Genomic DNA, 24,624 nt, shown 5'->3' with positions numbered 1-24,624 from the left:
CCGCCTGTGGTGAAAACAGCTTGGACAAAGGTGTTTGCTGATTTTATGTCTTTTATATGATAGCGTTCTAGCACCTAGAATTTTCTCTGCCGACACCTCACTACGTGGCTTTTTCTATAAGGGATTTTTTTTTTTATTTCTTAGTGAGGGAAGGACAAACTGTTGTCCCTAACGTAGTTGTCTTCGGCGAAAATGTTCTTACCTTAACTGCGCGCCCATGTTCACGCAATACCTCTTATTTCCATCAGCACATGTCAATATTCAAAAGTGGTTCTCGTTCCATCCATATCGTTTTCCATCGAAAAGCTATTTTAGTTCAAAGTTTCCGAGTTTCAAATTTTAGCTATTTGCGTCGTAATGGCGAGAATAACTTAATTAAAAAAATAATATTTAAAAAAAATACAAAATGAGAACCTCTTGAAGTAAGGCTACCAAATTATACGAAAATCGGGCGAATTCTAGGGTACCAACATTTTAAAAGCTTGTTGCTTTTTAGTGCATTTTAGTTTGGCTGTAATGCGCCTCTAAAGGTCATAAGGTCCCATATTAACTCCCTAATTTCCAACACTTTCGCACCTAATAAATCATGCGTGTCAATCAAATCCACTTTATTTATGTTTAGTACCCTAGATTATATTTTTCGACATTTTTTTAGTGTGAACGTGAACCGTAGCTCACTTTAAAGTATACGGCCGTAGGGCCGTTTTTTGCCACACAGGAAGGGAGGAGCTTAGTATGATTCATATAGAAACCTTTAATCGAATGCATATCTGCACCGTAAAACCGAATGTAATTTGATTTACTATTTGTAAGAGTCTAGGTCAACAGGAAAGGGAACCTGTGTCTTTCACGCGCTTCTGCCTGCAACTATGTTTCTGCTTGCGACCATTTTTTTGGTGTTTTTTATGCAGCTATAATCTCGATCTCATCCATTCTCTCATTCAATACGCGACTTCAACCATATCAAACAATGCGCTCTTGCATCACGTTATCGTGTCAATCATTACATGTACATATATGGTAAATTGTTACCGTACACTGCAATGGCATTATTGTCATCATCAAGAATCATTTGCTTTCTGTCTGTTTCTGTTCGTGTTAGGTCTCTTTCAAGAAATGGTGAGACGCCCTGCATTAATCCGAGCGGCCCTTTTCTTCTTTTTGGCATTTGGGGCATTTCAAAGATGCGTTGGCCAAGCTTTGACGTGTCCTGAGCCAACGGATCCTTGTGTTACCCACAAGTCGATAAAAGAGCCGTTTAGGAGTTCAGCACATAATTACAGTCATACGCAGCCTGCTATATGTGACAATAGACTGACAGAGGGATGGTACCGCTTTACAAGCGGAGTGGGAGGAAAAATACCGACAACAAAACCTGAGCCAAACACTTGTGGAACAGTCGCCCCGATTTGGATGAACTCTCCCCATCCGCACCAAGTCGGACAAACAGTGGACGCTACTGCGTGCATCAATCTCAACAACATCCGATGGGGCTGCTTCAGGACGATAGATATCTGTGCAAAGAAGTGCGAAGACATGGCCACCATGGCTAACTACTTTGTATATTATCTGAGGCCTCCTTTTGGATGCGATATGGCTTATTGTGCAGGTAAGCATTAGTAGCCCTTATTTGTTTTTGTTTTTTCTTGAAATCCATGACGCGGATAAGACGTCTGTACAGATGTTTAGAGTCGATAAGCTTCAGCCAAATAAGCCTGCAAAGGATAAACGAGAGAAAAATAGAAGTGACACTCGGGTTAACCATTTCAGCGCCAACCAAACGAAAGTTATGATAGTGTAAGCAGAAGAGGCATCAAATTTATATTCTTCTTCTTCTGAGGGTCTGTGGTTCTCCCCAGAGAGTTTTGAAATCCTAGACTTCTACGAGGCTTGTAAATTGATCAGAGTACCTGTTAAAAAATAAGGCCCTCCAATAAACGCTGTATTAACATTTGCGCGCTACCTTCCCAATCAGAGCTACACAAAATCGCAACCATCCCCTCCCTAAAAATTAGCCCTTCCCCCATATTACCCTTAAAAATAACAATTTTGTTGTTAAAGGTGATGGCATACCTTGCTCTGATGGAAGTGAGAGTTGTACCAGAGGTAAGGCACAATCACGCTCAAGACGGAATACACAGCTATTGTACGTATATTGATTAGCTACATTTCTATGGCTGGCCTAGTCATGGCTTCTTCTTCGGTGTTTGGATAAACCGTTAACACATTTGCCATGTTGACTGCTAAAACCTCTTACTAGATTCGCATCTGAATAAACCAAGAATCGATTTAGGACAAGCAACGTTCATATATAACGCTGTCCCAATCTCTATCCATAGATGGGATTTAGGGAAATTTAGATATGTATTTAATGAATCCACGAATTTTAGCTACGTCTGGTATGTGAAACTAGAACTCTTGATTTTAAGTTGGAACTACTGTTAATGCCTGCGAGTCAAACGGGTACTTTCGAAACCATTTTGGTACTATATGGAGAAACAAAGAGAAATAATAATAATGAAGCTACTCTTGTTGAAAAAAATCAACATGGTCTGGGCTCTTATTTTCTAAATTGCCTGGTTTGTTGTGTGAATTTAACTTGTCAAATGCTTCGCTGAAATACTTCGCTCGCTGACTTCACACCGAAGGGGAACCGAAGGTACTAATACCGGCCAAAGGGGCTGTTAAACGTGCATTGTTACGAGCCCTCTTCGTCCAACTAGATCTGCCAATACCCCGAAGACGCAACAATTACTGAAAATACCTTTGCGTTAGGTATTTCAGAAATTATGTCCTCGATTGTTTTCATGAGATAATATTATCTGCGTATGGCAGCTTTACTAACGTAACCATACTACTGACCCAGGGTGTTGCTTTATCTTGCTTGACAATCACTCCAAGTGCCTCCATTCTGTCCATTCCCTGTTTGACTTGTTCATTTAATGTGATAGGCACACGCCGAGGGGGAGTGTATTACAGGTGTAGCATTTGGGTCTATGTTGATCTGGTGTTCTCCTGGTAAACACCCAAGACCATGAAATAGATCTGAGTACTCCTGTAGAATATCTGCCTGTATTTGATGGGTCATCTGTTGCTGTCGGCTCCTTCGATGCATGGACATGGTTGATACGATTAATGAGTTTAAGGTCTTTGCATGCCTGTCCACTGAGCACTGAGAATACCTTGTTCTTTTAAATGTAACACTTGATTTGTAGGGACTTATCCTTGTGTTTGCAAGTAAGTTGATCACATCCAAGTATGCCAATCACATGTCCAGAATAAGACTTGAGCTGTGATTGTGTACTCTTGATTTCATCCTTCATGTCCAGTGACTTGTAGGTATCATAAGGCATTTGGCTGCACTGTCCAATAAATGCTGCTTTCTTTCCATTTATTTCCAGTTCTTCTTTCCAGTCACATCCAAGTATGCCAATCACATGTCCAGAATAAGACTTGAGCTGTGATTGTGTACTCTTGATTTCATCCTTCATGTCCAGTGACTTGTAGGTATCATAAGGCATTTGGCTGCACTGTCCAATAAATGCTGCTTTCTTTCCATTTATTTCCAGTTCTTCTTTCCAGTCACTGTTTATGGAGTTAACAGAGTTAATGTCAATGCAGCCCATATACAACAATTCATCATCATCCTATTCTTCTATGCTCTCGTCTGTGTTGTCATCATATTTCACTGAAGTGGCTTTGGACTTGCACATCTTTGCAAAGTGATTCATTTTGGAGCATCTTATACGTTGCTTTCCTATAGCGGGGCATTTATCCTTGCCATGTTTGTATCCACATTTTCCACATATTTGTGCTGGTGTTTTGTTTTGCCCTTTGTATTTTTTCGATTGTTCCTTTCATCCTGACTGCATCTTGAACACACTAGGGTCTTCCCCTTTCATTGTTTTGAGCTGTATCTGAGATTGCTCCATTGTGATGGCAATGTCGATTGCTTTTTCTAGTGTCAAGTCCGATCCCTCTTGGATGAGTTTTTGTCTCAGCTTCGACGACTTGCATCCGATCACAATTCTGTCTCTCACATGCTCATCTTGTTCAGTGTAGCCGCAATTTTTGACTAGAAGCTTGAGATCTGTCAAGAATTGTTCAAACGGCTCATTTGCGTCTTGCATCGTATGGAATTTATATCTGGAGAAGATTCTGTTGGACTTGGGCTTCACATACGCTTAGTACTTCTCGTAATACGTTTTTAGCTTTTTTACGTCTCCTTCTTCCAGAGTCCACGTCTGAAGTATATCGCTGCCCTTCTCACCTACCCAGATCATTGGGTAGTTGCATTTCTGTTTCTCAGACTTCGTCTGCAAAGAACCACCAAACATAAATTGTGCGTGACGTTTGAACGACGTCCATGCTTTGGCAAGTCTTTACTTGTCCAATCCATTCTAGGCATATTTGAGTTCGAAATCCCTTCCTTCTTCTCATCAGTGTCTTTATCTGGCTTATTTCGCTTGGATTCAGGGAGGATGAGTTCTTTTTCTTTGTGGTTTCACATGTTGTGTACGATTCGCCATATTGGAATTCGAAACTGCTTTATTCCCAAGATGCATTGCAATACATTCGTGATGGTAACATACATTACAGAATGTGCTAAATGAACATGTATAATTTCATACCAAACCTATTTTAATTATTTAGGGTACTGAGGGGGTACAGCGAAAAATATCAAATGTATACAAAAATAGTTAAAAGAGGGAGAAAAAAAATGGGACTATATCTTTGAAAACTTAACAGTTATGCAATTACTTGACTGAGCACTTTCCTAACATTTCCCTTCCCCATTATCTTTAGGTTGATAGAAAACTGTTTTCAAAGTAAGAACTTCTCTACTATTATCTTTAAGACATTTGCCTATTCTCATGCCTTCCAGCCTTTAGCATCAATCATGGCCCACAGGTAGTCCTTGGTTGGTTTTACCTAATAAAACAGTCAAAACAATACTTTCATCATGCCATTTATAATCTTGCTAATTGTCCACAACTATTCCAATAAAAATAAACACATTAGATGCAAGATGCAGACAATATAAGCTCAAAAAATATATATATATATAGACTAAAGGGGTTGCATTTTTGGTTTTTACTTTCGATGAGAAAATTCTCTTGTAGTTACAGTTTATACTAGGTAAAGTATAGGTAAAGTTTATACTTTTGTTGTTATAATAATGTTGAAAAAAGTTGCTGTATCTTAAAAAAGGACTAAATACACAGGATATATAATAAAGACAAGAAAGGTCTTCTTTAGCACATACGATAGGATGGTATTTGTTAGCCTTTATTAAATATCTCAACATAGACAAAGTATAGAGAGAAAGAAAATTATAAAAGAATGTGTTATGCTCAATTTGGTTGATTAGACCACGCATTCTCAAAGCAAACTCTAAAAAGAAATATATATTAAATCAAAGAAATGACATTGTACAACAATAAAAGAAAAATAACTTTCATATCCTCAATACAATTAGCCGGTCGAATCTTACCTTGGCAGGTTTTTTGTCGTTTTCTGTTTGTCGCTTGTGTGGTTGTGTTCTCTTTTTCTTGCGAACTGTCATCTTGTCGACTGCAGGGAACTCGTCGACACAAGTGACTGATTTTTCTAGCTGAAAACAGACGCCGATTTAAGGCCCTTTCTTCTTAGGATCTCCTTACATAAATCTTGGCGTGGATGAATATTAGTAGAACCCTTTTGGGTTCTACTAATATTCTACCGTATTCTTTTCGGTTGTTGTTTTACAAAAAAAATCTTCAAACAGGCCAAACCTTCGCTTGTTGCTCGTTCCGATTTCCCAAAGAACTGGGTCTAGCGCATGTCAGTTAGCAAGATGGCTAGGTTACAAAAGTTAGTCACGTGTGACGGTGACCAGCCGAGTGGGGCCTGGGAGATGCGCGGCTTGCGAGTGACACCACAGGGTAACTGCGCAATGACCAAAAAACAAAGTCGCATAGCTATACCATATTTCAATACCTATTGAGCTCCGCGCGCGGCCTTTTGCCGCGCTGGCCCCGCTATGAATTACTAACTTTATTTTGACGAGGTCCAGGATGTAAAGTTTATAACGCTAGTCCATTTTATATCGTTTTTTTTTTTACCGCTAAAACATTACAGGGAAAAACTGCTAGGGCCACTGATTGGTCTTTGCGAGCACCTCGTATTTTATGCAAGACCGATCATTTTAAGGCGGAAAAAGTGTGGACTTGAGGTGTGCTTCACAAAAAGTAGATGGGGCTGATTGTCCTATCTTTCACAGTTTTAAAAAATCTTACACATACTATCCCCACAGCAGAGTTAGCACCGAAATAAAATTCTGGAAAACTGAGAATCCATTTGAAAATTATTATTTCTTAAACATTTCTTTGGTTCACTGCCCTCAATGTGCTATCACTTAGGGTTAAATTTATTTTAACACCCAAAGTAAGCCATATTGTATATAATTAAGATGAAATATATTATTTCATTTAAGTGCAAAGTAAACAACAATATCTATTCATGCTTTAATCATATTGTTTTAAACAAACAAATTTTTGAAGTTAAATGAGAGGGCTATAAAGTATCCAGACGTGAAATTATAGTATATAAGCTTAGATATTCTTCAGGATCAATATCAAAAACACTACAAAGACAATTCTCTAGATTTCATTGAAAATGCTCCATAAAATTAAAATAACATTCAATGATAAGCTATTTTAGGAAAAAACAAAACTTCTCTAAAGGAAGGACCAAAAATAAGCACCAAAATAATACTAATAGTTTTACGTATGACTACTGACATGTTCACCTCAAAAAAGATACCAAAACCATATCAGCAGGATTTATAAGATTTTTTACACCTATTGATGGAAACTGCTCGATATTCTGTTGGAACTTGTCTCAATTGACACATTATGCAGATGAGATGGACTATGACGCAAAGGCTTTTGGGTAATGCGCAAGAATGTCCATATCGCGAGAAGAAGAAAAAACAGTTGCAGGTATTTTTCTGGTACCTGTTGTAATCGAAGCATCGCGTCGAAAATTCGTAAAAAGACGGAACTCAATTGAAAAAGAAGAGATGACCTTATAATGAATAAATATCGCACTCTCGAGCGAAAAGTGACCGGCCTTTTCGAAAGCGCCAGGCGTTCCTCGATGATTCAGGAATCCTGAAGGGCACATTTTCTATTATTTTAGGGCCTTGTAGTATCATATCATTACTTATTCAATATAATTGTCTGTATAGCTATAGATAAAATATTTCCGACATAGGTGTCAAATTGTGTGGTTTTTTAATTACGGCATTTCCCCTTAAATCTTAGGGAAAATGTGCTTACGAAAAAAATTGTCGATAGAATTTTCTTAAACATTAGTTTTTGTCAGTTTTTGAGTTAACAAAAGCAGGGAAGCAGTTCTTATTGGATTTAATTACATTTTTTAAAAGCCGGAAAAACCCCACGAAAACCCTTCGTATGGCAATAGAATTTGGTATGGTTTGTTTTCAAGTCCTAAACTACTGATATATTAGAATAAACTTGGAAATTAAGAGTTTGATGCTACGGGCACTTTAATACAGCCGCTTGTGGGGAAGGCTTATGGGTAAACTACAGAGCGACTGCTAAGTAGACTGGGCATCTGTGATCGTTATGTCGAGAATCAAGTCGATATGTAAATATCAAAATATGCTATCATTATCTTCCCCTTACAGATTTTCCCAACTTGATGGTTCCACTTCCAAGCATTGAATATGGAAACAAATATGAAAATAACAGACCAATGATGAAATGCAATTTTTTATTTCCATCTTGGGGAAATGTCTCCTTTCACGTTGAATGGTACGACAATGGTTCTTTGGTGAGCAATAACAAATTCTGCCCGAACGAGGGTGAGGTCTGTGATTACAAGGACTCTGAAGGGATACTCTACTCGCCCCCAAAAGTGGGGACCATGGTAAGTTGATACAGATTCTATCTGGGGCGGGGGGGGGGGGGGGGGTGGCATCATCACATGGCTCGATCCACGCCTGTGTCGCTGGTCTGCCATTTATCGCACTATTTGAGCCAATCAAGATAAAGATTGCCTAGTTTTAAAGCAAAGTGCACTGTGCACCAACAAGGCACGAGCTCAAGTCTCACAACCATCATAGAAAAAAAGGATCGATTACCCAAATTGGCTAAGGAAAATCGCTCCAGTAAGAAAATGAGCTTGCATTGAGACAATTGTCAATGTTTCGACAGCAGAAATGGTTTTAAGATTTTCGAGGAATCGCTTTACACGGCCTGTATAGTTCTGTTAGTTCAATTCAACTCAATATAATTCCACATCCCATCTAGCTCAATTCAACTCAATATAATTCAATATCCTATCTAGTTCAACTCAACTCAATATAATTCAACATCCCATCTAGTTCAAATCAACTCAATATAATTCAACATCCCATCTAGTTCAAATCAACTCAATATAATTCAACATCCCATCTAGTTAAATAAAACTCAATATAATTCAATATCCCAGCTAGTTCCTCGCCATTTGATATAGACTGACACCTGTTGTTGTTGTTAGTTGTCATTTATCTTTTTTGGGGGTCTGTTAAAGTATTAGTTTCTGGTGCAGTCATAGGCACTCGAACGTCCAAACTGGCATTTGTGGATACGTAGACTTTCTATCCATGTGTAGTTCAAGCTCCTCTTTCGCTATATTCGCAAATTGTTATTGTTATTGTTAATATATTCAACCGTAGACAACAATAAATTTCTTACTATTTTGATTTCTGATTGTGGCTTTTAAACCATGCATGGACCAGGTAAAGGCGAAAGGTGGCATCTTACCAATTTCAATGAATATTTGCGAAACATCGACCTTACTGCATGAATTACAAGCCAAAGCCACTCAACTTTGTATCAAATCAGCCAAAATCAAATTATCACCAATAATAGTGCATCTTCCCTGTGCTTACTGTTCATTTGTTTTGAAAATCCTTAGGCGTGCTTAATCGATGCTGTATTCAGTATAACTCGTTGCTACGAAAGGGAAAAGCGCTACATTCGGATAAATAGAATAAAATCGCCAACTTGATTCCTTGGCCCAGTGGTTAGCACCTTTGGCTTATAAACGCCCAGGTTCAATCCCCGGTCGAGTCTTTTTTATTTTGTTTTATTTTCTTTGAAACTCTAGTTTTAACTTTCTTTTTTCTTTTTTCTCAAGAAATTAAAATAACATTTCGACATTTTGTAGAAGAAAAATAAATAAAAATAAATGGCGAAAAAACAAGTTAATTTTAAACATTTTACAACAATTGTGATTTTTTTTCTCACTCAGACCATTGATATTACCATTCCTAACAACTTAGCGCAGAGTAATAACTTGAAGAAATGGAAAAAATATTACCAAATATGTGGTTTTCGAAGAACAAAAACTCGCCATTTTCACGCGGTATCAAAATTTCGCAAATCGGATGCGTGAAGTTTTAGAAAATAGTGACGGTAAAATATTTCTGCAAGAAAGATGATGTTAGATTTGAACAGTAGCTTCTCCGACACCTTTTCTTCTGTTCTCTGTCGCGTGAGCATGGGGGGGTCAGATGACGTCATCACTTGAGTCACTTATGTCTTAAACACTTATGTTGAAAGTTTAAAGATATTTGACAAGCTTTTATATGACAAACAAATTTACCTAGCAACGGACTCAAAAGATAGTGCCATAGGCCCTTAAACGAATAGGTGTGATTGGCAGCTTATAATATCAAGAAAATCTAGCCAAAAATAGTCGTTTTTGCCAAACGCGGTCAATGGGGCACGTACTGTTCGTTCGTCCTCCGATAGAGACTTTTTTTGCATTCCCTGTCAATGGCTTTGAATTGTCTTTTACACGGAACGGGTGACATGACGGAAAAACCTGGAAAACGCGCAATTCCAGATAGAGAGAGAAGACACAATTTCTTACAATGGCTATAGGTTTCTTGTATTACGGACTGATTTTCAAAACACAAATAAAGTGAGGCCGAAGTGCACATAACCAGATTTTGGCTTTTTAAGATAATTTTTCCTTGATCATCATTGCCCTGTGTATCAGTTCAGGGACGAAAAGCTCAAATTTCAATGACATGAAATCCTGGTTACGGGCGGGCCTGTGCTGTTAATAGTATCTGATCATTGTTATTCTCATATATTATTTTTCTATATATGTTTTCTTCTATATATGGCATTAAAATCTAGACTGACTTAACAACGGCTGGAAATAGAGCCAAAAATTTTGGGTAGGATGAAGAACCTTGACGCTTTTGTCATCTCTGACCCGAAATAAGTCAAGCGCATCCTTGTCTATCTCCCCTATTTTCCATGTGCGAAATTCGTTGTATGATTTTGTCAAATTATTTATATATTTATTCCCGATGCACATTCCAGATGCACTGCCGACTGCGCATGAGGTATAACAGTCATCCCCAAAACAAATGGTCCATCTGGAGGCAAAGCGAATCGTTCTTTGTGGGCATAAAGGTAGGTGCCGACATTATAGTGAAACAGATGTTAGCTTCTCCGTCGATTCTGTAGCAGTAGGATACTAGTTTTAACCTATCCCACTTGCTATCGTTTCGGCTTTGTATTAATTGCTTTTTTTACTTTTTTCATTTTATACATACTGAGAAATACTCACTGAAAACATATTCAGTAAATTTTCGTTTGTTCACTGGTCTCAGCAAATCATTGGCGCGAAATATTTTTTTTCACCGTATTGAATAATAACAACATAATAATATAACATATAATAATAACAACATTAAAGAAGTACAGTGATATCTCCCTCTTTATTTTCCCACTTTTAAAAAAGCTCAGATGCTTGAGCTTGCTGGCTTTGATCATCACAAAAATGCATTCCCTCGCTAATCGGATAGTTTTATGAAATGTATTTTTCTTGGATTCCTTCTCATTTCACCTGAATATTCACAAATATCAATATCATATCTAATGTCTAACTTACAGATTTCGCTTGACCAATAGGAAGATAATAAATGTTGAGAAACAACGAAAAGGCAGCAAGTTAGAGCGAAAACGGTGTTTGAAGCACGACATTTTCCGGTCTTTATTTTGAATGAAGTCTCGTTTTCGAAATCTTGCAATCCTCGAAGTACTACAACACCCTTAATAAACTGCAACTGCCCGTATTCTTGATGCAAGAATGAAATTTTCGATGGTATTTGTGCAAATAGGGTGGTTTTTTTTTCGGTTTCAAGTCATAAAACAGCGGAAATTTCAAGACATCTGGGCAGGCGAGTTTCCTCAATGTAAATATCGCACAGTTGGACTCGAAGAATTCTGAATGAAGACAAGGCATTTAATGGCTTCTTTTATAATTCGTCGCGTGATATTTCTACGGAGGACGCCGTTTCGAATGCGGGGTTATTATCCCACAGCGGATATACGCTTCACACATGCGCTAGTCATTGTGGGCTCAAATAGTGGCCAGTAATTAATGAACGGAGCATGCGCTCTGGATCTCCCGTCCACGATCGTGGACGGCGGTTTGATCAAACGAACTTGCGACCCATGGCAGAGGTCTCTTTTCCTCGCGAACGCCAGCCCAGCGAAATACCGAGAAAAGAGGCCTCTGCTAGCAGGGAAAAGGTATTTATAGGTATTTCACTAAAATACCTATGAATAATTTACAAACTTAAAGAACGGGGAAGGCTTGCTGTATCAAGGGAAAAAGAGGAGTTTAATATGAACTCATTAAATATGAATGAGGTTAATAACTAGAATGCTAATGAGGAGGAGTAGGTTAAAAAAACTAGATATTAACCGTTAATACTAAAGAAGGGTCATCATATTAAACCTTGAGTAGAAATGAGAAAAAAACACCACTTTTTCGCCATAGCATTACAATGTGATAACAAGAACGATTGAATATTAACAATGCATCGATTAAATTGTCATGAAAGCAAACGTTGTATTTTCGTGACCCTCGAAATTAAACAAGTTCAGCCAAAATTTTATGTTCAATTTTGGAAATTATTTCACTAAGCAAAGTTAGGCTGTGGTGCGGCTATCTGAGGCGTCCACTCACTCGTTCCGCTTGTTCATGTCGTCGACATAACAGTTCTTGAAAATAGATATTTGGCGTAATAAAAATAAGTCGGACTTCTTCGCTTTCAGTGAGCTCCATTCTCGCAGCGTGCTCACACTTGAAACTCCGAGTTACAAAAATTTTTCAATTCATCTTCACCTAATGAGCTTTTCAAATTTGTGCAATTAACCACAACTCTCCTGGGTTTTCTTGCAGGTCAATAATTACCCGAAACTCTTTTTATTTTTATTTTAGTTTTGTCTCTTTTCCACCGGTATTTTTTTCTTTAAATTGTTATTTACTAGGTAAAGGTCATGTAATGAGCCCTCAGGCTGTTATACAGCAAACTGCCTCCGTCCTCGGCTTTTAGCACCTACATATTACCTGTGTGAACACAAATCACTGAAGAGCCTAATGCACTATGAACACCATTTGTTTTCTTCTCAGGTTAAACCAGAGCATATTAAAACACAACAGTGTGATCCGCTCCATCAGGTTACATTACAACCCACTATACCTATTGACAAGGACTTATTACTCCAAGTGTTGCTTCCTAAAGAGGAAAAAAATGGAGTTTCGGTTGCAGTGACCCAATGTCAACTTTATATAAAAGAAAAAAAGGATTACACCATCGACATACAACCAACTTGTGATGATATGATCACAAACGGCCAAGGGATCAGCGTGGATGTTCACTTTTATGTTGCGCAAACTGAGCCTTTCTGGGCAGGACATATTCTTCCCTCGGTTCGGGTAAGTAAAAGAGCAGCTTTCTGCTTCGACTAAAAGCTAACCAATCAAATTTCAGGATTGGTAGCTGCCCGGTAAATTCTGATAAAGATCATCATATGTTTATGTAGTATTTGATTATATTTCAGGAAAAAACCATTTTGTTTCTATAACCATATTTTTTTTAAACATTCCAAACGATTTTATACAATATTTTTGTTATGTCTGTGTTTAGGAAGCGTTCGATTGACCCCATTACGGAAAAGGAAAATTTCTAGATTTTCCTTGAAATCTTAAAATGAATAGAACACGATTTCAAGGTTTTAGAAAAAAGCCCACGCTTTTCCTAGCAATGTTAAAGTATTTGTGTCGATATAAACTCAGGCTTACCAACCTCTCAGTCAGTCTAGCTCGAATATTTTCACGATTGATCACCTCCTGTTATTGTGCTATAATTGGCTTTTATCCTAGAATAAAGTTCACAAATAAATTTCATTAATTTGTGATGTGTATTTATTCAGAATAAGCGATATTTCTAATGTTTGGGCAGTTGAGGGGTTTCGCGTAACGCGAGGTGCAATCCTGAAAGTATTCTAGCTAGACTGACTGAGAAATTAGTTGGTAAGCCTGTTATACAAATAGACAATTAGATTCGGCACGGCAGGAGCGCGACGTATGAATCAGACCTAAGCTTATTAATTGCTTAAGTCCAAAAGGCTGATCCCAACAAGTGTCCGCGATCTTGTTTCCCAGTGCGTTCAGCAAAACGTATGTTTTGTTTAACTGCTTTTTAATCGAGTTTCTACAAAATGTAAGCTGTGTAACAGAAGATTACCCTGGCTGTGCCAATGAATGGTAAAAATGGAATTTACGAAAAGGGAGGTGGTTTTCCCTTTTATATGAGAGCTTCTTTTAAAAAGTTTAGGTCATTCATTTCCTTAGAGCTTTTTTTCCTTTTTTTTGGATTGTCGCCATTTTCAGCCATTAGGGTGATTTAGATCCACGACGCCGGCAAGAAGAAGCCGCCTCGCGCACGTTTGATTGCGCGCGCACGCTTTTCTTGCCGGCGTCGCGTCCTGTTCAGGACGGCATTTCATGCTTTTTCACGTCCTCTTCAGGACGGGACGCCGGCAAAAATCAGCGTGCGCGTGCAATAGAACGTGCGCGAGGCGGCGTCCCCTTGCCGGCGTCGTGGATCTAAATCACCCTATTGACATTTTCAATAACTTGACATAGGACAGAATTGTGCTTTAAACTCTTCAAAGTATGAAAGCTTCACGGCTGTTTCGCAGTGGACATTAGGTTCTAGTCTCTCGCGCGGCAAAAACCGGTTGCTAGGTGAATTTGAGTCCATCGCAACCAAAATGGCGGCGATTTTAAAATCGTAAACATTGAAAAAGATGGCTAGAGGACACCTCCCACAATCAAAATTAACCAAAACAAATATCAGAATGTGTTACTAACATCCAAATGTTTTAAAAAATGCAAATACCATTAGTCATAGTCCGAAAAACAGAGAGTGAACGGCATTGACGTTCAAAAGCCGGCGAAGGAGCATAGTATTTCGTACAGCGAAAACTAGCTCAAAGACCGTGAAAAGTTTCCCACATCGCAACTTATTTTGAATAGAGGTAAGACATTTTTGGTTACTTTAGTTATTCCTTGTGTCAGATTCATTAAAATATTTGCTGTACCATTTTTTTAAATGAGATCCAAGTAATTTCTTTTCGCGGGTTTTTTCGTGTTTTCGCGCGCCTTATGTTGCAATTACGTTGTTGCAGTTAACATGGAGAGTCCCGATGCGATGCATGCAGCGTTCCTAACCAAAAGCTGCAGGATTTGCGGAAAATAAAGTGGAAGAAGTAGTAGCAATCGGTTCTGGAAAACCAACGATGAATTTGTAAAATCAAAAATTTATCAAATCTATGGCATCAACATCGAAAAAGACAGCCAACTGATCCATCCTGAACAAGTATGCCGTACTTGCTATTCCCACCTTGACAAACGCAATGTTAGAAAGCTTTTTACTTGGGGCCCGCATTCTTTACAATGCAAAATATGCGAAATTTTTGCAGCCAAAAGGCAAGGCGGACGGCCCCCCAAAAAAGGTGTAGGAAGAGGAAGACCAAAGGGTAAATCCCAAAACGAGCAGAGCAACACAGCCATGACTATTCAGTCAATACCAAAGGAAATGATTCCCGATGTTCTTATTAACGAAATGCCAGAAACTGGACGCTTTGTGTGTCCTCCCGACTTTGTTTTCTGTGCTATATGTAAAGAGGTTCTGACGCAGCCTATAGCAACTCCATGCGACCATTACTTCTGTGTGCTTTGCATCTGCGAATGGCTAGATCAAACATACAACAAATCTGGATGCCCCGTTTGCAAAGCCAGCATTTCCCCCGGCGTGCTGCATAAGATTCCGCGAGTTTTAGGCAACACCCTAGCCTCATGCCAAGTTTTATGTAGATCATGTAAGGAACCACATCGTCTGGATACCCTTGCCGCACACGAGGCAATCTACACTACGTACATAGCGCAGCCTGTGACAACAACTGTACGCGAAATCCTCAATGCGGGCAAAGACACCCCACTCTCACAGGTCGAGGAGCGGATATGTACTCAGTTAATGAAGAGGAAGTTGAGTGTATCCCAATCTCTGCCAGTTCTCTTGTTTACAGGTGGCACGGTGAGTATATTATTGTGTAGTTCCAGAAATTGTCCATACCCCCTACCCCATGGGAAATCCAGACGTTGGCGGTCAAATGCCAAGGAATTTCTAGAGGGGGGAAGGGGGCTAAACGCTGTTCTTTTCTCATCCAGAGGGGGGGGGGGGGAGGATGCGGGGGTGCGTGGAGTACTCCAAGCCCCTCATGGTGGTGGTGGTGTGTGCCTTGCATTCTGTAGTTTCCATTTTTCAATGCCAATGTCCAAATCAACTTGAATTGGGTGTACAACTAGAATGTGGTGGTGAACGTGATGACATCTTAAGGCAGAAAAAGGCTGAGATGCAAAGGATGGGCCAAGAGGAGAGAGAAACCATAGCACAAGAAGCTGGGCTGAAGATTGAAGTACCTGAAGGGCAAGGGCTGGCCATGAAAGCAGACATAGGGATACCCTGGAACAAATTAAGAGAGTTGAAAAGGTAGAGATTAGGTTATATCACAAACATCATAGATAGTTCTTAAATATACAGTAACAAAACACTCAGGGCATAAAAAAGAGACTACTTAATAATAGAGGGTGGCTATTAAATGGAGGTTATTAAATAATGTACGAAAGTATAGCATATCAGTTTGTTGTCAGAAAAGTAGCAGTTTAATATGGATAACACTGTAAAGACCCCTTTCTAGCCTTTTCCATGGGTCTTATCAAAACTGCAATAAGGCTTTGCTCACACTTGGTGCTCAATTTGAACCCCCCAGTGCCTGAGCCAAAATTCAGGCTTTGTGCTGGTGCCCTGCATTTTTCTCTGTCATTGTCTAGTGCTCGGGCACTGGTGCCTGTGCACCAAGTGTGGACACAGCCTAAGTATTATTTGTAATTAATTTCATACATCACAGTCATTATTTTTATGCTCTTTAATATATTTTGTTTTTAGACCAAGACATCAAATATTTCATGAGTTTTTATCGCGCCACCTTTCCACAGTCCTCAATCATTCCTAAAATGCACATCCTCGAGGACCATGTTATTACCTGGGTCAAGATGTACAACACAGGATTTGGGTTACTGGGTGAGCAAGGGATTGAGTCTGTGCACCACCAGTTCAACAAGCTGAGTGCTGATTACGCTGGTGTGAGAAATAGGAGCAATCGTGTTAAATGGGTAATGGAGGAGCACCACAGACGATGCCATCCAGAAAACAGATCATATGTCCCAGTCCGAAAACAACGCAAATGCATAGAAGAATAGGGACATGCAACAATGTCACAACTAGAAATCAAGATTTTCTTAAAACTCTCCAGTACCTTCTTTCCTGAGTAAACCATTATATATTTGAATTTAATCGTTTTGAATATTGTTTACACAATATGACATAACAATATATTAATACTATTGTACAAATGTAAGTAAAAAACAATATATTAATACTTGTACAAATGTAAGTAAAACATTGCTAATGTAAATAAGCCTTTTTCTGTAGTCACACAATAATTAACGTAAATAATAAATAAATAATGTACATATTGTAAAGAATACAAATTGTAAACATTGAAACATAAATTAAAGTGAAAACTTTCTCTTCTTCATCATTTTCTTCTCTTTCTCCCTTTTTAGTCTTTCTTCTAATTCCTGTTTCCTCCTCAGAGCTTTCTCCTTCTCTGCGCTCTCCTCCTCTTCAGTCCTGAAAAAAGGCACATAATCAGAATCAGGCAGTTTAATTAAACTATATTTATTAGGAAATGATATTACAACAGAAAACCAAAAGTTAAATAATAACTTACAAGTAGGTCTTTGGAAAACAGCATACACTGGTTGAGGGGAATTAATACAAAAATGATTTACATGTCAAAATATAATACAGTGAACAACTTTGACAGTTATTGGTAGAATATAATAATAGAAATTAACAAAATATTATATCTTCCCATGGCAATACTAGCATGCATGCACATACATTTCTCTAGTCGACATATATAGTCAAAATCAATATTTAAAAAAAAAACATAAGCTTAAGCTTAAGATACTTTGAAAATTTCATCCATAAGAAAGTTTAGTCATAATTCATTTCTATAGGTAAGTTTTTGTTTTCTGTTTCATTTTATTTAGCGCTTTAGAACTTTATAACACATAGTTTTAGAGCTTTGTTTGAATAATATTAAATTATTATTATTATAAGTATAACTTAATTCCAATTTGTATTCATTGTTTCAATAAGCAAAAAAAATTAAGCAAAAATACTTACAAATCCACATACGAAATTCCATTCTCCATCTTTTTTTTCTTCTTAAATTCTGCTGTCATCCTTCTCCTAAAATATACAAAAACAAAACAAGGTTGAGTTCAGGTGCAAAAATAAACAATGAATGCAAACAAAATCAAACTTTCTTTCTGCCTCTGCCCGCCAAATATGTGCGTTTAGCCTTAGCGTCTTCTCCCTCCTCTCCCTCAACTTCCTCTTCTCCTCCTCCTCATCAACCCTCTCATATAATTGGGTTTCGTCCTCCATTTTCCTTTAGTATCACGACGAAATAAAAATTGCCGGATGTACCACGCGCGTGTCGTAAAAAGGCGGGAAAATAGATAACCAAAAAAATATTGGCCAAAAAATGGAAAATAACTTACACAGATATTTCACGCTTGTCAAAAGTAAGTAAATAATTCCAGGTGATGACACTGTGGAAACAGTTGTTAGAGTTTCATAAAAGAAGCATACCAAAATTTATCCGCTTGAAAAGAAACCCTTGAAACAATAAAACAAATGCTGTGGAATGTCGAAGCGGAGTTCGCTTCCTTCGATTATCAATTAGGCTAAATGTCGGGATTCCTAGGTAAGACAAATTTACTTTTAAAAAAATGGTACACCTGTAGAAACATCATATTGGTAAGCTAAATAGTCAAATACAACAAACTTGACTTACCGAATTGAAGGAATAAGTGTGAGTCCCTGTCATATCCCGCCGTGAAGTTCACGAAAAATCCAACTTCTGCTGATGCCATCTTCGAAATGTAAAAATTTGCCGAGCGGTTTTACCCATATTTCTTCTCGAATCTCACCAAACAGTGCAAATACAGTTCATACATGTTGCCTTGTGAATGTGCTTCACACATTGTTCGATGTGGTTTTAGAAATGAAGGAGGAAATTCAGCTGAGAATTCAGCTGTTTACAAGAGCTTTTTTCTCTGGTTGACCATGGTGTCTTCAAAACAAGCGCCTCGCTTTCATGCTAGCATACCGCGTATGTGAGCGCGCGGAGGGACCTAGAACCTAATGTCCACCAAACGAGCATATGAAACAGCCGTGGCTTTGTCAGTCAACCGTGGTATATGGCTCAATATCTCAATCATCAGCCTGCCTTCATCTAGTTTGAGAACCGAATTCGTTGTTGCGCGACCGTCGAGAATTCAAATGAATTTCTCGTCTTGGAATAGCGCGTGATCAATCATACCAACGTGGCCAATCATTTATCTTGCTTTCTGCAGTCAAATATTTTATGACGGGACAGTAATACATTCTCACTGGTCCCATTGTGCTCAGATAAGTTATGGGGGAGCCTGGCGAGCCCAGTGATAGCGGAAATGACAAAGCTGAGGTGGGCGGGTGGAAAAAAAATATATAATAAATAAATATAATAAATATAAAAATAAATAAAAATAAATATAAATAAATATAAATAAATAAATAAATAAATATAAATAAATAAATAAATAAATAAATAAACAAATAAATAAATAAATAAATAAATAAATGAATAAATAAATAAATAAATAAATAAATTAATTAATTAATTAATTAATAAATGAATAAATAAATATATAAATAAATAAATAAATAAATAAATAAATAAATAAATAAATAAATAAATAAATAAATAAATAAATAAATAAATAAATAAATAAATAAATAAATAAATAAATAAATAAATAAATAAATAAATAAATAAATGAATGAATGAATGAATGAATGAATGAATGAATGAATGAATGAATGAATGAATGAATGAATGAATAAATAGGGAGGGATTATTCCGATTCAGCCTGAAGATCCATATTCAGTTAAACTTCATCGGCATTGAAGAACTGCAGGGCTTGGAATCGCTTTGGACCTCACTTTAGAATCCATGCAGGATCTAAAGCTGCTCATACTTTCGTCAAGTCCCTGGGTATATAACCGCCTATGAGGGCAAACAATCACAGTACTGATATCCGCAATAGTCAAAGGCCGCAGTTTCAAGATACACACATTTTTATAAGAACGTCTAATTTTCAGTTAAGGCTGGGCCCTTTTTATTTTTTGTGGCATTTTAAGGCTGAATATGTTCTTAAATTTTAGTGTATATAATGCTCAATGATGATTTATTAGGGAATTACACTAATGATAAATAGCAATAATATATGAGGTTGTTACTATAAGCACAATTTAATTCTGCATTTTAGAACGCATCAGGACTACCTCATATAATTCGATACTATGTTTTAGCTATTCGTTCCCTAGCAAAGGATAGAATAGCGCCGTAATAGCCATACACAAAAGTTAAAAGATTTGACCGCAATTGAAAACTAGTAGCACACCTTAGTCGCTTTGTGAACATAGCGTATTCCTTTTTTTTTTTTTACAATTCTTTGTTGCTCTACCAACTTCTTAACAAACTGTTCTTATCAATTTTACAGGTTTACCTATCTATGGTTTCATGAAATCAACTATCGCCTTACGGACCACCGCCACCTTCTACACAGAAAAAAACCCGACGAGAAACCGAAAAGGCATGGTTTGTTACGGTATCTGTGTTAACGAGAGTTGACCATTTGCGTTTTGACGTGCCCTTGTTTTGTATCAATTTGACCAAAATCTCGCCAGCTTTTGAATACACAATCCTGTGTTTGATTATTGTGATTACAGGCTTGAGTTTCTGAAGTGTGGGGTCCGCGGCAACGGCGGTCACCAGGTTGCATTCGATGGACGTAATGGCCTCCCTGCAGGCCAAGAAATATATGACGCGTTCAAGAAGACTCATCTCAACTTACACTTGAAAAACTCCAAGTAGGTTGGAAAACACGTGCACTTTATGATACAGTTTAGCCTTGTTAGGTCCAATAGCCTGTTTTTGTCGAATACTTAGTTTAAGTCCTATGTTTACAATTTCAAATTTAAAGTTCGTTTGATTTTAATGTCCTAGTTATCTTATTACCGAATGAAACGTCCAGTTATAATTCATTGTAATCAGTACTCAGTTGCTGATTAGTCTACTTCGAGATGGGAGTAATTTTCTAGCATCTTATCAGATCGTTTTTAACTTATTCATTTGCGCTTGGGCAATATCTAAGACAAGGCTTTGTACAAGGAATTGTTCCGGGAAACCACACAAAATTTACCTATCGTCGATAGGGTTTGTGAATTAAAGATGTTTATGTATTTTGTAACCATATGTTTATGTATTTTGTAACCATGGAAACCGAGGTCACGTGCAGGGGCGTAGCTGCTGGAGTTGGGGGGGTGGGGGGGCTCCCGGATAGTCGCGTATACGAAGAGCGTAGAGAAGTGTTTATACCAAAAAGGCTAAATATGCTTACAATTCGAACGGACATTAGAATATAAGATATTAGAATCTATAAATTATCCGCCTTGCTAAAACACCCTTTTCTCAGGTGGACCGACAGCATCAAGAGACAAGAGCCCGACCATAACACGAAACTCCGCCAACAGCCCATCGCAAGGCACTTCCCAGCAACTACCCACAACCAAGACCCACACAGCAACACACAACCCGATAGCTAGCACGTCCAACCACTAGCACCCAATCTTAACCAAAACACGCACACAGCAGCCCAATATCATAAACAAGCACGTCCCATCACCAGCACCCAAATACAACCAGCCCCGACAAACAGCACCTAAACCACAGCCACATCAAGCCACCCACACCCAACCACAACCAAATTCAGCTGCCCACACCCAACCACAACCACATTTAGCCGCCACCACCCAACCACAACCACATTCAGCTGCAACCACCCAACCACAACCACATTCAGCCGCCACCACCAAACCACAACCACATTCAGCTGCCACCACCAAACCACAACCACATTCAGCTGTCCACACCAAACCACAACCACATTCAGCCGCCACCACTCAACCACAACCACATTCAGCCACCCACACCCAACCACGACCACATTTAGCTGCCCACACCCAACCACAACCACATTCAGCTGTCCACACCAAACCACAACCACATTCAGCTGCCCAAACCCAACCACAACCACATTCAGCTGCCCACATCCAACCACAACCACATTCAGCCGCCACCACTCAACCACAACCACATTCAGCCACCCACACCCAACCACGACCACATTCAGCTGCCCACACCCAACCACAACCACATTCAGCCGCCACCACCCAACCACAACCACATTCAGCTGCCCACACCCAACCACGACCACATTCAGCCGCCACCACCCAACCACATATCATTTATAATGATAATAGCAATGATCATATTTATAATGATAATAGCAATGATCATATTTATAATGATAATAGCAATGATCATATTTATAATGATAATAGCAATGATCATATTTATAATGATAATAGCAATGATCATATTTATAATGATAATAGCAATGATCATATTTATAATGATAATGGCAATGATCATATTTATAATGATAATAGCAATGATCATATTTATAATGATAATAGCAATGATCATATTTATAATGACAATAGCAATGATCATACTTATAATGATAATAGCAATGATCATACTTATAATGATAATAGCAATGATCATATTTATAATGATAATAGCAATGATCATATTTATAATGATAATAGCAATGATCATATTTATAATGATAATAGCAATGATCATATTTATAATGATAATAGCAATGATCATATTTATAATGACAATAGCAATGATCATACTTATAATGATAATAGCAATGATCATATTTATAATGATAATAGCAATGATCATATTTATAATGATAATAGCAATGACAATAGTAAGAATAAGAATATAAATTTAACATTTACTAAAAAGTTTCATTGTCGCGAGTCCATTGGTCATGGCTCTGGGGCGGGTCAGATTAGTGTTGGGAGTCTAATTTGATATTCTATGAATGGCTATGAATATCGAGAATTCATATGAGAAGACGATTGAAGCAGTCAGAGATGCTGTGAAAGTAGCTCCTTTTGCGTAAGTGATTAAGATTTTTTTGGGGGGCAAAATGGGCTGTGTTAAATCAATGTCTCATCACATGTAAATTATGACAGATGGAAAGACTATAACGGGGACGATGATGGAGAGGTTAACAGGGAAAAGGAGGAAAACGACGTAGACGACGAGAAAAGCGACAAAGAAGATGAGGATAGCGAGGTATGTGACATGATAAAACTTTTTTTTTTCTTCAAAACATAAAAGGTGAATCGAGTGTTTAATTTTTTTTTCTTTTTCACTTGGTTGTTGGTTATAGCAAATCTACAACACTTGGTTAAAGATCTACAACACTAGCTCCACTAGCTATGGTAAATCGGAGGAAAAACCACGGGATTCGTCATCACACGAAATCCTTGCAGATTCACTGAAGCGGAAATACTATTTTCGTAGTTTGTGTTGTAGAAAGCAACACACACACTACGCGCCTCGTGACTCCACAACATTTTGATCATGAGATGACGAATATCGTGGTGTATAAGAGTACATGTCACGGAAAACTAGTGGAAATTTGTTATATAAGCAACGGAAATTTCCATTCACCAGTTTAGTTATTTCTCATTTAATGGCGATCAACCGTAAAATCGTGTTGTATAAGCCGGTGATGCAGCTTGAAAATTTTCTTTTAATTTTAGCATCACATTATAGGATGTATGGTCGGGTGCTTGAGTACATTAGGAGAAAATTAAAATCTTTTTGGTATTCCTACACTCCGTGTAAGGCCCGCTACGATGATTATGTTATCTCCATGGAGATGGAATAAATGAAAAAGGGGACGAAGATACGTTAATCGAAGAAGGTAAAAAATGGATAACACATTGAAGCACAATCTGTGATTCATACGGACACTCAAGCAAAAATCATGTGAAAAAAATTGAACGTAAGCAACAGTGTTTGAATTTCGTCGAAAATTTTATCAATATTATAATATACATGGCAAATTACTCGATTCTGATTGGATAAAAGCATTGCAATTTTCAGTGCAGAAAAAAGGTAAATTCAGTGCAGTATTACTGAACGCTGATTGGCTTACAGAAAATTGGAAATGACATTAGATACATACTAATAATAAGAGTTAGATCGGAATTACCAATGGCACTAAAAGCGTTAAGTGGAAATTGGCCTTACTAAGATTTATGCGTCAATGAACAGTTTATATGAATTTATTCTTTATTCGTATTCTTTTTAGATGGAGATGGACAGAGGACATATGGAGCTGGCAAGAGGTTGCGCCGACGAAAAAGGCGGTATGCAAAAAAAAAAAAAGGGCGTCTAACATGATTTATATAGAAAGCATAGTATTTTTTTCACTAAGAAAACCCCAGTTTTCTTAGCACTAGTTTTCATTTATAGATATATTGTTTTAGTTTGATTTTTTTAGCTTAGGATGTCAAATCTATAAAAGATTTTAAATAAAAAAGGACATCCACATCAAGCTGTCTAGTTCTTATCCGAAACATGTTATTATTGAATAGAGAGCATTGATACAAGGGGAAGTTTTGGGCTTGACCGCTACAGAGTTGGCTCTTAACTCACACCTTTAATCAATATCAGAATGGCAACATAGTGCTAAAATTAGGTCTAGAGGCTCTGAATGTCGATACTAAGAGAGTGTTCATTAAATACACTGAGGGGGGTATTTTTATTCAAGACACCTTGAAATTTCAAAGCCCCGCCTTCATTGTGTACATTTTGTTTGGTGACCCCCACTTTCAGAGCCCCCCCCCCCCCCCTTACGACCTCAAAAAAAAAAAACGTCTTTAAATCTGGAAAATGGACACTACGAAGTTGCCCTTATCCGAGTTGATGATTCAGTCAAGTTCATCATTATTTCATAGTCTTCAGACATCTCTTCTTCACTACTTTCGGTTTCGATAGGGATTTGTTTCCTCAATCAATTGCAGGATTCTTTTCAAAAGGCCTTCAAAAGTCAAATGCTCCACCCCTTTGTATATCT

General features: G+C 37.9%; 3 protein-coding genes and 1 long non-coding RNA gene across 18 annotated transcripts in view; 2 read left to right on the top strand and 2 right to left on the bottom strand.

Annotated features, from left to right (window-relative positions):
- Window positions 1-24,624, bottom strand: part of LOC5504423 (von Willebrand factor D and EGF domain-containing protein) — a 135,990-nt gene that overhangs the window by 20,339 nt on the left and 91,027 nt on the right. Inside the window, exons 12-15 of one of the 5 annotated variants that reach the window (XR_007306499.1) lie at window positions 5,495-5,614; window positions 2,863-4,932; window positions 2,074-2,268; window positions 137-1,715 (exon numbers count right to left, since the gene is read on the bottom strand). The exons of 3 other annotated variants lie outside the window; for them this stretch is intronic. The gene's annotated coding sequence lies outside the window, so the exon portion shown is untranslated. Of the gene's footprint in view, window positions 1-136; window positions 1,716-2,073; window positions 4,933-5,494; window positions 5,615-24,624 lie in introns of those variants that run through there. One more of the 5 variants, XR_007306498.1, reaches the window with a different exon arrangement.
- Window positions 1,117-24,098, top strand: LOC5501839 (von Willebrand factor D and EGF domain-containing protein). Of its 8 annotated transcripts, XM_048721675.1 has the most exons (10): window positions 1,117-1,609; window positions 2,062-2,106; window positions 7,694-7,935; window positions 10,389-10,481; window positions 12,493-12,798; window positions 20,110-20,479; window positions 21,085-22,649; window positions 22,727-22,829; window positions 22,927-22,978; window positions 23,857-24,098. In XM_048721675.1, the coding sequence occupies exons 1-6, from the start codon at window positions 1,117-1,119 to the stop codon at window positions 20,131-20,133; spliced, it is 1,203 nt and encodes a 400-aa protein (XP_048577632.1). In that variant the 3' UTR covers window positions 20,134-20,479; window positions 21,085-22,649; window positions 22,727-22,829; window positions 22,927-22,978; window positions 23,857-24,098. The 8 variants fall into 8 exon arrangements, with proteins under 8 accessions (XP_048577632.1, XP_048577635.1, XP_048577630.1 ...); XM_048721678.1 differs by lacking the exon at window positions 22,927-22,978; XM_048721673.1 differs by having other exon boundaries at window positions 21,085-22,829.
- On the top strand, window positions 15,725-17,027 carry LOC125559817. The gene is made up of 2 exons (XR_007306502.1): window positions 15,725-15,919; window positions 16,426-17,027. It is a non-coding gene; the product is annotated as an uncharacterized LOC125559817 (long non-coding RNA).
- On the bottom strand, window positions 16,369-19,142 carry LOC116609251 (protein MNN4). Of its 4 annotated transcripts, XM_048721679.1 has the most exons (4): window positions 18,360-19,142; window positions 17,823-18,114; window positions 17,684-17,749; window positions 16,369-17,122 (listed from the first exon to the last, which is right to left on the bottom strand). In XM_048721679.1, the coding sequence occupies exons 2-4, from the start codon at window positions 17,945-17,947 to the stop codon at window positions 17,002-17,004; spliced, it is 312 nt and encodes a 103-aa protein (XP_048577636.1). In that variant the 5' UTR covers window positions 17,948-18,114; window positions 18,360-19,142; the 3' UTR covers window positions 16,369-17,001. The 4 variants fall into 4 exon arrangements, 2 of the variants coding, with proteins under 2 accessions (XP_048577636.1, XP_032226032.1); XM_032370141.2 differs by having other exon boundaries at window positions 17,823-19,140; XR_007306500.1 differs by having other exon boundaries at window positions 17,049-17,122; window positions 17,223-19,142.

This window comes from Nematostella vectensis, chromosome 14, assembly GCF_932526225.1.
Source record: "Nematostella vectensis chromosome 14, jaNemVect1.1, whole genome shotgun sequence".
Taxonomy (NCBI): domain Eukaryota; kingdom Metazoa; phylum Cnidaria; class Anthozoa; order Actiniaria; family Edwardsiidae; genus Nematostella; species Nematostella vectensis.
This window is presented reverse-complemented; position numbering and strand designations above follow the sequence as displayed.

Bases quoted from the DNA above. Each gene is read 5' to 3' on its own strand.
- LOC116609251 (XM_048721679.1), bottom strand. From the start codon at position 17,947: ATGGAGGACGAAACCCAATTATATGAGAGGGTTGATGAGGAGGAGGAG. The intron at 17,750-17,822 runs GTTTGATTTTGT...TGTATATTTTAG, and splicing joins CGGGCAGAGGCAGAAAGAAA to GAGAAGGATGACAGCAGAAT. The intron at 17,123-17,683 runs GTAAGTATTTTT...GCCTTTTTTCAG, and splicing joins GGAATTTCGTATGTGGATTT to GACTGAAGAGGAGGAGAGCG.
- LOC5501839 (XM_048721671.1), top strand. From the start codon at position 1,117: ATGGTGAGACGCCCTGCATTAATCCGAGCGGCCCTTTTCTTCTTTTTG. The intron at 7,936-10,388 runs GTAAGTTGATAC...TGCACATTCCAG, and splicing joins CCCCAAAAGTGGGGACCATG to ATGCACTGCCGACTGCGCAT. The intron at 10,482-12,492 runs GTAGGTGCCGAC...TTTTCTTCTCAG, and splicing joins CGTTCTTTGTGGGCATAAAG to GTTAAACCAGAGCATATTAA.